General features: G+C 37.1%; 1 protein-coding gene across 1 annotated transcript in view; it reads right to left on the bottom strand.

The window, feature by feature from the left end:
* LOC111051378 (protein cereblon) overlaps positions 1–12,347 on the bottom strand; it is a 36,135-nt gene that overhangs the window by 21,768 nt on the left and 2,020 nt on the right. The window contains exon 2 of the mRNA XM_039431368.1: positions 55–194. Within this exon, the coding sequence (XP_039287302.1) occupies positions 55–194 (140 nt within the window). The remainder of the gene's footprint in view (positions 1–54; positions 195–12,347) is intronic.

Below are 12,347 nucleotides of genomic sequence, written 5' to 3'. Positions count from 1 at the left end.
TAAGAAGGTAAAGATTTTAGGTCTTACAAAAAAATTGAATGCATTTTGACTTACACAGTGTTCGCTGGGAAGCATTTTATCAAAGTTTGATCTGATATAGTCATTTTGTTCCTCATCTGAGGAGTCAGGATGCAATGAAGCGTTCAAACTTCTAGGAATCACCCACGCAATGGCTACATTTGATTCATTTGTGTCTGGAAAAAACAATTTTTACTGAATGAGAATAGATATTTTGGAATTTTTCCATAACTGAAAAAACACAGTTTTATTTTTGTCACATCCACATTTATTAGACATTTATACAGGACTGCAGTTTCTTGTTGAAACCAACACAAACACAACCAGACTACAGCTGAAGATGTGTTTTAACAAGAAACTGCAGCCTAATTTATTTGCGCATCAGTAATTATAATTATTCTCATTTATGTCAATATTCTCACAGGATATACATTTCTTCTTCCTCTCTTTTTCACGAACAATTTCAAGTGTGTTCAAACATTTATTGTAAAAATTGTTGAAAAAAGTTTTATTTTTATCCACATTTATAAGACATTTATACAGGACTGCAGTTTCTTGTTGAAACCAACACAAACACATCCAGACTACAGCTGAAGATGTGTTTCAACAAGAAACTGCAGCCCTGTATAAATGTGGATAAAAATAAAACTTTTTTTCAACAATTTTTACAATAAATCTTTAAAGACACTCGAAATTGTTTGTGAAAAAGAGAGGAAGAAGAAATTTATATCCTGTGAGAATAGTGACATAAATGAAAATAATTATAATTACGGATGCGCAAGTAAATTCAACCAATCTAAGGCCCAATTCATACAAAAGTTGTGCTGACATTTCTCGACTTATATATAAACATAATAAGGTAAAACACCATTTCTGTTTGCATTGAACCATAATATGAGAGTGGTGTGGAAGTGACAGAAGTCAGTGCCCTACGCCACTTGTGTGTGAATTGGGTCTAATAAATTCAATTCAATTTTATTGAGCCAAAACACTTTACAACTGGTCATGCCAACAAGTATTGAAAAATAGAAAATTACAGGATCTTACATAATATAGCACAGGTCACATCAATAATTATAATATTTTTCTATATTATTCGGACAATCAAATAACTATGATTTTACAGTTGAATTAATTATACTGTCCTATCATTTAAAAACTCTTCAACACAATGATAGGCCTTGTTGACTAAAAATACTAGTCTCTATTAAAATTACTTGACTTTAACAAGTGTTTATGTTTGAATTCTTTTCAAGTGCCAGCTCTATCTGTAGTTAAAAGTAGGAAGCTATAGATATATATAGATGGTAAAGTGAGATCTGTAAATATGGTTGTGCATGGATGATTCATTTCTAAATTTGCTTGATCGCATTTTTGACCAAGCGAAGTGAGGTTTAAGATTCAAGTCGACGGTTTGGCATTTCTCTTAATGTTTAAATGTTTATATGTTGCGCATTTACGGCGAAACGCGGTAATAAATTTTCAGTTTTTTTGGAAATTTTGCATTTGAAGGATAATATAAAAGGAAAAAGGAGCCTCCTTCATACGTCAATATTAGAGTAAAAATCAGACTACAGAATTTACATCATAAATCAGCTGTCGAGTTGATTATAAATTGCATGCCATGACGCATGCAATACAATATCTCAATGTAACTTGGTAAAAAATCAACAGCTGTGTAGACTATAAATTGCATGCCTCATTGAATGCACTATTAAATAGGATGCAAAGAACTTATAACAGCTGATCTGGGCGCCTAGATGTCTTCTGGTTTTCTCACGCTAAATTTCGGAAAGCGTTATTATATTATGATAATTAAATCTTGTGTAAGGCCGGGATTACACGGTCAAATGTTTTATAAAAGATCTTTTATAAAAGATATTTGACAAACATATTTGATAGTCTAATAGGCAATATTTTATAAAAGATTTCTTTTATAAAATTTCTTTTATCAAAGATAATAGGTTGGCATTATCTTTTATAAAAGTTGAGATTCTGAATTTCAGGTGATGTTAATTTGATTGAGGTTAGTTTTATTTCACGTTAGTTTTTAATTTGAATGAAATGTCTTCGAAGTACACTACTTGGTGTGTAGAAACCACTAAGCTCCTTATTTCCGAATATGAAAATCATGAAAGTCTATTTAATCCTAAACATCAATATTATAAAAATAGACTATTAAGACAATCAATTTATAAAAGAATTGCCAAAAATATAAACCTTGTAAGACCTGGATGTACACATGATGACATTAAGAAGAAAATAAATGGTCGCCATAGAAGCCAATTTCTGTCAGAAAAAATGGAGATAAGAAAATAATTTTGTTTTGAGTAGTATTCTTCAACATCCATTGTTTTGCTACAACAATTGAAATAAAAAGTTTATACTTGATAAGTTGAATTAAAAAATACAAAGATCTTTGACAAAGATCTCTTGACAGTGTAATATGGGTCCGAAATGTTTTATAAAAGAATCAGTATTCAAATCTTTTATAAAAGATGGTCATCATCTTTTATAAAACATTTGACCGTGTAATCCCGGCCTAAGCATGATCTGATCAAGTAAATAGTTGGTGTATCAGTGTGGATGTGCTTATGGTTTGGGACGTCGTTCAGTTATAAATGTTATTTATTCTATCGATAAAATTTTTGTTCATTATTTGTTATTATATTCTTTGATTTTTATAAATTTTGAAATCCCAAATTGTTTTATTTTTACTTTTTTCATAAGTATTTGAAGTCTTTGTATTTTTCATTTTTGAATTAGGTGACATAGAGTGACAGATCGAAGATGCTCCACAGACGCCTCCAAAACCCATTCAAGCTCAGCACCCGATGATGAGATGCATCATCCGCAAACATCAGAGAAGAACCATGGTCGTCGAGGTCATTCATCATGACAAGGAACAGTGTAGGCCCTAGCACCGATCCCTGAGGAACACCAAAAGCCACCGGGAGGGACTGGGAGTTAACACCACTGAGGGAGACAAGCTGAGTCCTTCCAGAAAGGTATGAGCCCAAGATGAAAAGGGCCGAGTCCCTTAGACCATAGAAACACAGTTTTCTAAGTAGAATGCGATGGTCCACACAGTCGAAATCAGATCACAGAGAGCCAGAGCAAGAGACTCACCATCCTCGAAGGCAGCATCAATCCGCTCAGCTACATGGTCGACTGCACCCACTGTTGATCTCCCAACTCGGAAGCCAAACTGCATGTTGGAGAACAGGCTATTCTCTTCAAAGAGAATACTCACTGCCTCAATCACCTTGCCAAAGACAGGAGTTATGGAGAGTGACATGAAGCTACAAAGGCTCTCTCTCATGATCACCCTTCTTGAAGACTGGGACAGTTCTTGATGTTTTAAAGAAATCAGGAAAAATTCCAGACCTCAACCACTCATTGACAGATGCAGAGAGAGAGAGGAACTGCAATGGCATCAACAACCTCTCGAAGCATGCTCACAGACATGCCAAACACATCTGGAAATTTTAGAGGGTTTGAAAGAGTGTATGATTTTCCTCAAGGCAGCTGGTGTGGTGTGGCGAAAGAAGAAGAGATGCTCCTGTCCCGGCTGGATTCCAGGCAGGGCATCCACTATGTCCTGAACCGAACCCACAAAGAAGCCATTGGAATCATCCAGGCTTGCAAAGTCAATCTTTTTCCGTGGCATGGATCTGTTTGTATTTATCACATCCCAGGTAGCTTTGCATTGGCTAGGTACATCCTCAATCTGTCACTCAGTTGCCAACCTCTTAGCCAGCTCGATCCTCCTCTTGTAGAATTGTTTAAAATTTCTATATCTAGCAGAGCTGTCAGCATCACCATCCTCACATCGATTCTTGATGGCAAGCATGAGCTCCTTAAGTTTGGCTAGATCATCAGTATACCACTCCTTGTGGCCATCCAGATGTTTAGGTCTCCTCTTCAGTACCTGGAGCGGTGAGGCTGACAATTTCAGAAAAAAAGAATTCGAATCTGTCACGAAAATAGTGGAAAAAAGCCGCAAACAATTCAGTACCACCTGAGGCGAGGAAAATATCATCCCAGGACATACTGGACAAGACACCTCTGAAATGGTCAAGGGCCGTTTCATGCACAGGTCTCATTCGAAAAATGTAGTCAGCATTCCAGGTAGAAGAAGGTGCGACACGTGCCTCAGCTGCTGTCGGAAGAATGCGAGCAGTCCTTAAAGCAGAGTGGTCATCCCCATGCAATGGGGATGCTCTACATTTGTAGAGCAATTTTCAGACTGAAAGCTAACAGCAACGTCAAGGCAAGCCCTCCCTCTTGTAGGCTCAGTGCAGGTGATATAAAGTCCATAACATTTCAATAACAGTTCGAGTTTTTGGAGCATCACTGATAAAATCAGCATTGAAATCATCAGCAATCAGAATCTCAGAATCATAATGCTTGGTTAAAAATATCAATAGTCGTTCAAAAAGTTCACAAGAATGCACAAAATTCCCACTAGGTGAGTAATACAAAGACACAACAATAACACGAAATTTAGTCACTGAAATGGCAACCACTTCAAGGTCAAGTTCGTAACAAAAAGGGGTTACTTTACATCAATAACATTGAAGTCACTTTGAACATAGGGGGCACAGCCCCAAACCCCTCGTCACTACGCCTACTGATCAACAACTTCTAAGCTCGCAGTTGCACATCTGAGTACGTCATTCTGTCTTCTTTTACAATAAGATCATCTTTTGACAACATTGACCATTATCTGAAGTGCCACTCCATGAAATAAATTTGCAACGAAGAGAGAAAGAGAAACCTCTTTCTGATTTGGAGAAAATGTTCTACTATCCGTGTACAGTACTGAGAGAAAAATTGTGGAACGACACCTTTCACTACTGCCATCTATACCGCTGACTAAGGATAAGGTAGATTGTCATCTGTCTCTCTTTTTGGCTGTGGAAAGGATAGTATTATGGTGATATTGAAATCGCTCTCGCCGATGTCTATCTCTAGAGTCTTAGAGATAAGTACTCCGAATGCAAATTCATGTTATTGACTTATAATTAATCATGAAGGTGTGTCATATGTGCCAAACACCCTAATCATAATGAAGAAACCCTCTAAATTCAGCACCAGCTCTCCCATAAATTGGACAAGATTGCATGGTGTGGACTAACCAACACCAGACAAACGCAATGTCAAAAATGTCAAGTCAGCGCTCTTTTCAAGACCTACATCTCCTCTCACTTGCTTAAATAAAGTAATCCCACTGTAGTCCGTGCAAAAATTATTTTGCAGCATGGACCTCTGTGGTCAATGTTATTTCTTATTTCTTACCAGAATTGAAGCACATTCTTGCCGTTCATGATGATTCCATCAAAATGACCTTTGCTATCCTTTTTGCACTTTCCCTCACAATTAGCTCTGTACTCTAGAAGAGCAATGCTGCAATCTGTATCATCACACTAGAGGCATGTATGTGCAAGTGCGAGTGAGATGATGCATGACCACGCACGCAGTTGAGTTAAACCAAAACTGGAAAGAGCCTTTGAAACACATAGACTTGATTGTAGCTGCTCACACTGAACGTCACCAGCCATTGCACGCGCTTAGTGTGAGTTACTGAATGATTGTTGGTATAAGCAATCCATTTCTTGCACTCCAACAGCTTCGGGTGGAAGAGATTGGAAGAAACAGGGCACCCTTTTGTCCATAGAGTAAGAAATTGCTCTTGAAGGCAGATGAATCATATTTGATCAACGGCTTAAGGATACAGAAGGCAACGGGAAACCACTGTATTAAAGACCCATTTGGGTATCCTTTGTAAAAATCATCATGGCGGTGTTCAAAACTAAATATTCCAGAGTAAATAGTTCCCCATTAGGATCTCCGGGGGGAACAGTGATGAACAAGACTGTGAAAATAAACAAGTTGAAAATTGGTACATGGAATGTGAGATCCATGTATGATGAATCTGGAAAGATGCATAACGTTGTACATGAAATGCAAAGACTGATGCTTAACATCCTAGGAATTAGAGAAACAAGATGGCCCGGTCATGGTCAAGTCGCAATAGATGATGGAGGGATGCTGTACTCTGGAGGTGAAGATAATGATCACAGATATGGTGTCGCAATTGCTGTAACAAGAGATATTAGGGCAGGCGTCACAAATTTTACTCCCATATCAGACCGTGTAATGCTCCTACAACTGCAAACCAACACCAGGAAACTAAATATAATACAAATTTATGCTCCTACTGCAGATAATAAGCCTGATGAAGATATTGAATGCTTCTATGAACTGATCAAGCAGATGCTGGAATCACTAAAGTCAAGGGATATCACAATGATTCTTGGAGACTTCAATGCAAAGGTTGGCAAGGGAGCATGTGACAAATACATTGGTGAATACCAATGTATGGAAGAGGTGATAGATTGGTGAAATTTTGTCAAGAGGAAGATATGATAGTAACTAATACCTTCTATGAGCTCCCAAAGCGACGACTCTACACATGGAGATCTCTGCGAGACAGTGATCAGCATCCAATAAGGAATCAAATAGACCATATCTTGATCAGCACAAGATACAGAAGCTGCATCAAGTCGGCTAAGACTTACCCAGGCGCTGATATCTCCTCAGACCTCAACCCCTTGGAGGCTCAAATGCATATTGAACTTAAGAGAATGCAAAAAAAGAGAGAGATTTGGATGGATGTAGAGCAATTAAAGAACCAGGACATACGGAATGAATTGCAAACAAGAATAAATGTGAATCTAAGAACACTTGAAGGCAGGGAAGATTACCAAAACTGCAGAAACATAGATGAAAAATGGTGCAACATCAAATCACCTTTGTTGGAACCCTCAATAGACATTCTGAAAAGCAAAAAATCCATAGGAAAGAAAAAATGGATAACTAACGAAATTCTTGACCTCATGGATCAGAGAAGAAGCTTTAAAGGCAAGAATGTGGAACAGTATAAAGACACACAACGAATACTCCGCGCAAAGATTAGAGAAGCAAAGGAAGAGTATTACAAACAAAAGTGTGAGGAAATTGAGGAGTTACAAGCAAAGCACGATAGTTTCAACATACACAAAAAAGTTAAGGAACTCACTGGTACTGATAAACAGAAGCAACTAAATATATTATATGATAACAAGGGGAAAATAGTGACAGAAATAGAACAAAAGCTAGAAATATGGAAAAGCTACGTTGCACAACTCTTCAAAGATGAGAGAAAACAAATTGATCTTGAAAATATGGAAGGAGAGTTGGGCCCTGACATAATTAAAGATGAAGTGGTATATGCAATTAACACAATGAAACCCAGAAAGACATCAGGTCCCGACCAACTGCCAGTAGAAATCGTTAAATTGATAGAGGAGGATCAGATTCATATCCTGTTAGAACTAATGAACGAAGTATATAGGACAGGAAGGATACCAAAAGAATGGTTGTTATCAACTTTTGTAGCCCTTCCAAAAAAGAAGAGTGCCAAGCATTGAAATGACTACCAAGCCATAAGCCTTATGTGTCACATATTAAAAATCATGTTGAAGGTTATCCATAATAGAATATACAGGAAATTGGATGAATGCATCAGCAATACACAGTTTGGATTCCGTAAAGGACTAGGAACAAGGGAAGCTCTGTTTGCATTCAATGTCTTGTCACAAAGATGTCTGGATATGAATCAAGACCTACACGTATGCCTCATAGACTACCTCAAAGCTTTTGATAGAGTTAGGCATGACCAACTCATGGAAACCCTAATAAAGAGGAGAATAGACCACAGAGACATAAGAATTATTTCCAACCTCTACTATAGTCAAAAAGCAGCAGTACGAGTAGATAATGTAACATCGGAAGAAATTGAAATACAGAGAGGGGTTCGTCAAGGATGTATACTGTCACCAATCCTCTTCAATCTCTACTCTGAAGATATAGTAGATAAAGCACTTGTTGATCAAGACATAGGCATTAAAATCAATGGTACGGCAATAAATAATCTGCAATATGCTGATGATACACTTATTTTAGCTGGAACACATGAGGAACTACTGGCACTACTTGATAGAATTGTCTCAGTAAGTAAAGAATATGGGCTGTCACTGAACATAAACAAAACAAAGTACATGCTAATCACAAAAGCAACGCAAGACAATCCTATGGTATATGTAGAAAACCAACCTATTGAGAGAGTAAAAGAATATAAATACCGTACCTAGGAACAACCATCAATGCAAACAATGACAGTACCCAAGAAATACGAATCAGAGTCGAACAGGGCGGAAGTACATTTACATGAATGAATAAGCTTTTCTGTTGCCGAGATCTAAACCTTGATTTGAAGATAAGAATTATGAGGTGCTATGTGTTATCTGTTTTGTATTACGGCATGGAAGCCTGGACGCTGAAGGAGATTGGAGGCATTTGAGCTATGGATGTATCGAAGAATACTATGGATTTCATGGGTGGAGAGAGTGGCCAGTGTAGAAGTGATGAGACACATATGCTAGGAAAAAGAAGTAATTATGACAATTAAGAGAAGAAAACTGCTATACATGGGACATGTTATGAGAGGAGAAAAATATTAATAATGAACTATTATTACTTATTACTTAATTTTTCTTCCCTCTTCAACATTGATATGAATCTCAAATTCATTATGTATTATAACAATATGAGAGAATGAAGAGTGCTTGAAGGTTTCAAGAAGGAATTTCGCATGTGCAATGTATTTTTATTTTTAATTTAATTATCATACTGATATCTTAGATATGAATATTGAATCCATTCCTTACTAATATAATTTGAATGACTTAAGGATGCTTGAAAGTTTCAAGAAGTATTTCAACATGTTCATATTTGTTTATTCCATTTTTCTTATCTCTTCAACGTTGATTTTGTTTGATATGAATCTCGAATTAATGATGTATTACAACAATTCAAGAGAATGAAGAGTGCTTGAAAGTTTCAAGAAGTGATCTCACATGTGTAATGTATTTTTATTTTTCAAATCTTCAATTTTTTTTCAACGTTTAGAATTGTCATACCTTTTTTTTATTCTATCATAATTATCACAACAGCAGTAATGTATAGTACTCATAAAACTAATGCATTTTGCTTCTCACAAATTTATTTGCGGAAATAGCTCAGATTGTATCTCTTTGTACTCGTACAACTAGATATTTAGTGGGAGCTCCACTATTTGTTCAAGTCTGAATACATAGTAAAATACATACATATAAATAGAAACTTTCTTGTCTCAATTTCATTTTTATTCTATTTTGTTTATTTTTTCATTTAAAATACTTTAATCACTTATCAGTGACTCTTCATAGTCACGTAACCTCTATATCTCTAAAATAACTCAATTATCAAATAAACTATTATTTTCTCAAATTGCTCAATTACAAAACTTTTCATAGTGTCATTGCATACGGTTTTTTGTACTGATATATAATTTTTTCTCATTTCTCAATTATTAATATGTCTGATTTCATAAACGAGCTGAAGTAAGTTTTTTGTGATCATTCAAACGCACTAAAGATGTGTCATATCAACGCCCAATCTCTACCGGCGTACTTTGATGAGTTCAAATTGATGCTCTCACGTGTTAATATTGTTGTTATTGCCATAAGTGAAACGTTTTTGAAGCCAAGTCTTCTGTCTAGCTATTTTGAGGTCCCTGGATATACCCTATTAAGGAACGACTGAACCGGTAAGGGTGGCGGAGGTGTTGCTGTGTACATTCGATCGCAGTTTCCGGCCAAAGTAGTTGCATCGTCGCCCCAATTATACTCATGTTCGCCTGAATTTCTGATGGTTGAGGTGACGGTTGGCTCAGAGAACTTGTTGGTTGTGGTTGTATATCGTCCTCCCAGAGCAGGTAGATTGTTCATCCTTGAAAGCGACCTGGTTAATGTTATGCATGAGTATCAGCATGTTATCACTCTAGGGGACTTCAATGCAGACCAGTCGATGAATATGACAATTCTCGATAGTTCACCCACTTTTCATACTGAGACTTGCCACACGTTGCTTGATCTTGCGATTGTCAGTGATCCAGATTTTGTCCTATTGAATGGTCAAATGTCATTCAGTATGTCAGCTCATGATTTGATCTATATCATCTATAGTCTTGAACATAACATCAGATATACTTCAAATAGTAAAGGCAGGAATCTGAGGGATATTGATGTGGACCGTTGCTCTGCTGATGCTGTGGAAAAGCCTTGGCACAATATTGTGCATTTGGATGATATCGATGATAAGGTGAATGCTTTCAACTCCATGGTTTTGTCAATTTTCGATCAACATGCACCGGAACGTTACTTCAAGGTCCAGCGTAGACCATGCCCTTGGTTCAATAGGGAGATATCTCTACTGAGGCGTGAGAGAGACAAAGCTAGGCGCGACCATTCGAGAACCGGCTGCAATGTAGACTTTGTAAGGTATAAGACTTTGAGAAACCAGTTGAGGTCAGTTTGTAGGAGAGCTAAGATCCAATATTATAATCGGCTATTTGATGGTAAGCAATCTACTTCAGATCTCTGGAAGAACATTCAGAAGGTTGAGATTGTCCCTCCGAAGTCAAGAACTACAGCTGTAAATGTGTCCTTGGACCAACTAAATAGGTTCTTCTCCACTCCGTCGCCGCCCTCTTCATTTTCTCACCATTTATTGAACTATGCCATGATAAACCAAACCAATCACACACTTCCATGTGGAAAATTCTTCTTTGCTTTCATCCTTCCTGATAAAATCTCCTCAATTATCCTTTCAATTAGGAAAAATAATAATGATGTTGATGGCATTCCAATAACGTTCTATAAAATTATATTACCCATCATCCTTCCGGCAATTACACACATATTCAACTTTTCCCTACAAATGGGAGTTTTTCCTTCACTTTGGAAGCACTCTTTAATATGTCCCGTCCCTAAAGTAAGTAGTCCTTGCTCCCCTGAAAACTTCCGTCCTATCAACATAGTTTGCACTATTTCTAAGGCGCTTGAGAGGGTGGTACATGAGCAGACAACATCATACCTGAATTCATTCAATTTTTTCGATCAAAATCAGTCTGGCTATCGCTCATCACATAGTACATCTACAGCTCTTTTGAAAATAACAGATGACATTAGTAATGCCATGGACAACCGTATGTTCTCTCTTCTTGTCACATTTGATTTCACTAAAGCTTTTGATAACGTTTGTCATTCAATTCTGCTACATAAACTTGCAAATCAATGTAATTTTTCTTCTTCATGTCTCTCCTGGTTTGAATCCTACCTAAGCAATAGATATCAACGAGTGAGAGGAGCTGATAGCAAAACTTCAGAGTGGTTACCTGTTTTAGCAGGCGTTCCTCAGGGAACAATACTTGGCCCCCTCCTCTTCTCTATTTATATGAATAATCTCCCTCAAATTTTTCATGACATATCATACCATATTTATGCTGATGACCTTGTGTGTTACAATCACTTTCCTTCCGACAGTGCTGCTGACTCTATTGCCGCGATGAATGTTAACATTCAGAATTTGATTGTTTGGGCTAATGCGCACTGCTTGAGACTCAATGCAAATAAATGCAAAAGCATCATTATCGCTTATGGTCGGTTTTATAACCAATTAGATTTTAATACACTTCCTCGAGTAATGCTGGCCAATCATGCTCTGCACTTTGAAAGTTGTGTGAAAGTCTTGGGCATACAGCTTGATAAAAACATGAATTGGTCGAATCAGATTGGTGAACTGACAAAGCGAGTGTTTGCCACTATGCACCAATTGAAATGGTTGAAAAATTTCCTTCCAACCCACCTTCGTGTTTCACTAGTACAGAGCTTGGTAATTCCCATCATTGATTACTGCAGCATCGTTTATAATGACATTACTGAGAAGCTGAATTTGAAATTACAATGATCGCTCAACTATGCAATTCGGTTTATTTTTGATGCGAGAAGAGATAACCACATCACTCCATATTACAGAAGGTTAAATTGGATGAAGTTGAAGGAGAGGAGACAATACTTCATGTTGAGTCTTGTTTATTAGCTGATTGTCAAGGGGAGAGGTCCTCGGTATTTAAAGGAAAGATTCACAATCCTGGCTCGTGTTCACAGCAGGAACACGAGACAGCATGAATACTTCCTTCAAATACCTCGTCACCGCACAGTTATGTATAATAACTCATTCACTTGCACGGCCTCAAGACTTTGGAACGATCTGCCCAATGATGTTATTTTTGCGGCAACCTTGGGTACGTTCAGGTGCAGGCTTGTTGCTCTGTTGAGTGAGAATACTTAGATATGTTTTAGCCACAATATTTTTGTAGATGTTGTGAATACTTTTTTATT

This window comes from Nilaparvata lugens, chromosome 6 (assembly GCF_014356525.2).
Source record: "Nilaparvata lugens isolate BPH chromosome 6, ASM1435652v1, whole genome shotgun sequence".
Classification (NCBI taxonomy): Eukaryota; Metazoa; Arthropoda; class Insecta; order Hemiptera; family Delphacidae; genus Nilaparvata; species Nilaparvata lugens.
The sequence above is the reverse complement of the archived record's forward strand: the minus strand, read 5'-3'. Positions and strand labels throughout refer to the sequence as shown.